Source organism: Sinocyclocheilus grahami, unplaced genomic scaffold (assembly GCF_001515645.1).
Source record: "Sinocyclocheilus grahami isolate Dianchi unplaced genomic scaffold, SAMN03320097.WGS_v1.1 scaffold5950.1, whole genome shotgun sequence".
NCBI classification, from domain to species: domain Eukaryota; kingdom Metazoa; phylum Chordata; class Actinopteri; order Cypriniformes; family Cyprinidae; genus Sinocyclocheilus; species Sinocyclocheilus grahami.
This window is the reverse complement of record NW_015510507.1, coordinates 1-347: the sequence shown is the minus strand read 5'-3', so window position 1 is coordinate 347 and position 347 is coordinate 1. Positions and strand designations below refer to the sequence as shown.

The window sequence follows — 347 nt, the reverse complement described above, 5'->3', positions numbered from 1 at the left end:
GTGTGTGTGTGTGTGTGTGTGTGTGTGTGTGTGTGTGCGTGCGCAGGTGCTCCTGGGATAATTTCCTCTCCATACCCTGGGGCGGCTGGTTTCGCCCCTGCTATCGGTTTCCATCAGGCAGGTAAGCTTTCCGACACAGTCACACTCTCACATCTCATCTCAGTAATGGAGGCAGCGTCGTGCAGCTCACGACAGTCTTCAGACTGAATAACAGAGGTATTACAGTGTCACCTGAGCCACATGCAAGACGCATCTGCAGACTGACACCAGCAAAATGAACAAAGTGAAGAGGGACTAACACAAACAGAAGTATTGACGTTACATTTGAAAACAGCTTGAAAGCTTTG

At 49.6% G+C, this 347-nt stretch overlaps 1 protein-coding gene across 1 annotated transcript in view; it reads left to right on the top strand.

The window, feature by feature from the left end:
- LOC107577404 (polypyrimidine tract-binding protein 3-like) overlaps window positions 1-289 on the top strand; it is a gene marked incomplete at its 5' end in the record, with an annotated part of 8,911 nt that extends 8,622 nt beyond the window's left edge. Inside the window, one exon of the mRNA XM_016263487.1 lies at window positions 47-289. Within this exon, the coding sequence (XP_016118973.1) occupies window positions 47-207 (161 nt within the window). The remainder of the gene's footprint in view (window positions 1-46) is intronic.
- Between the last annotated feature and the right edge of the window lie 58 nt (window positions 290-347).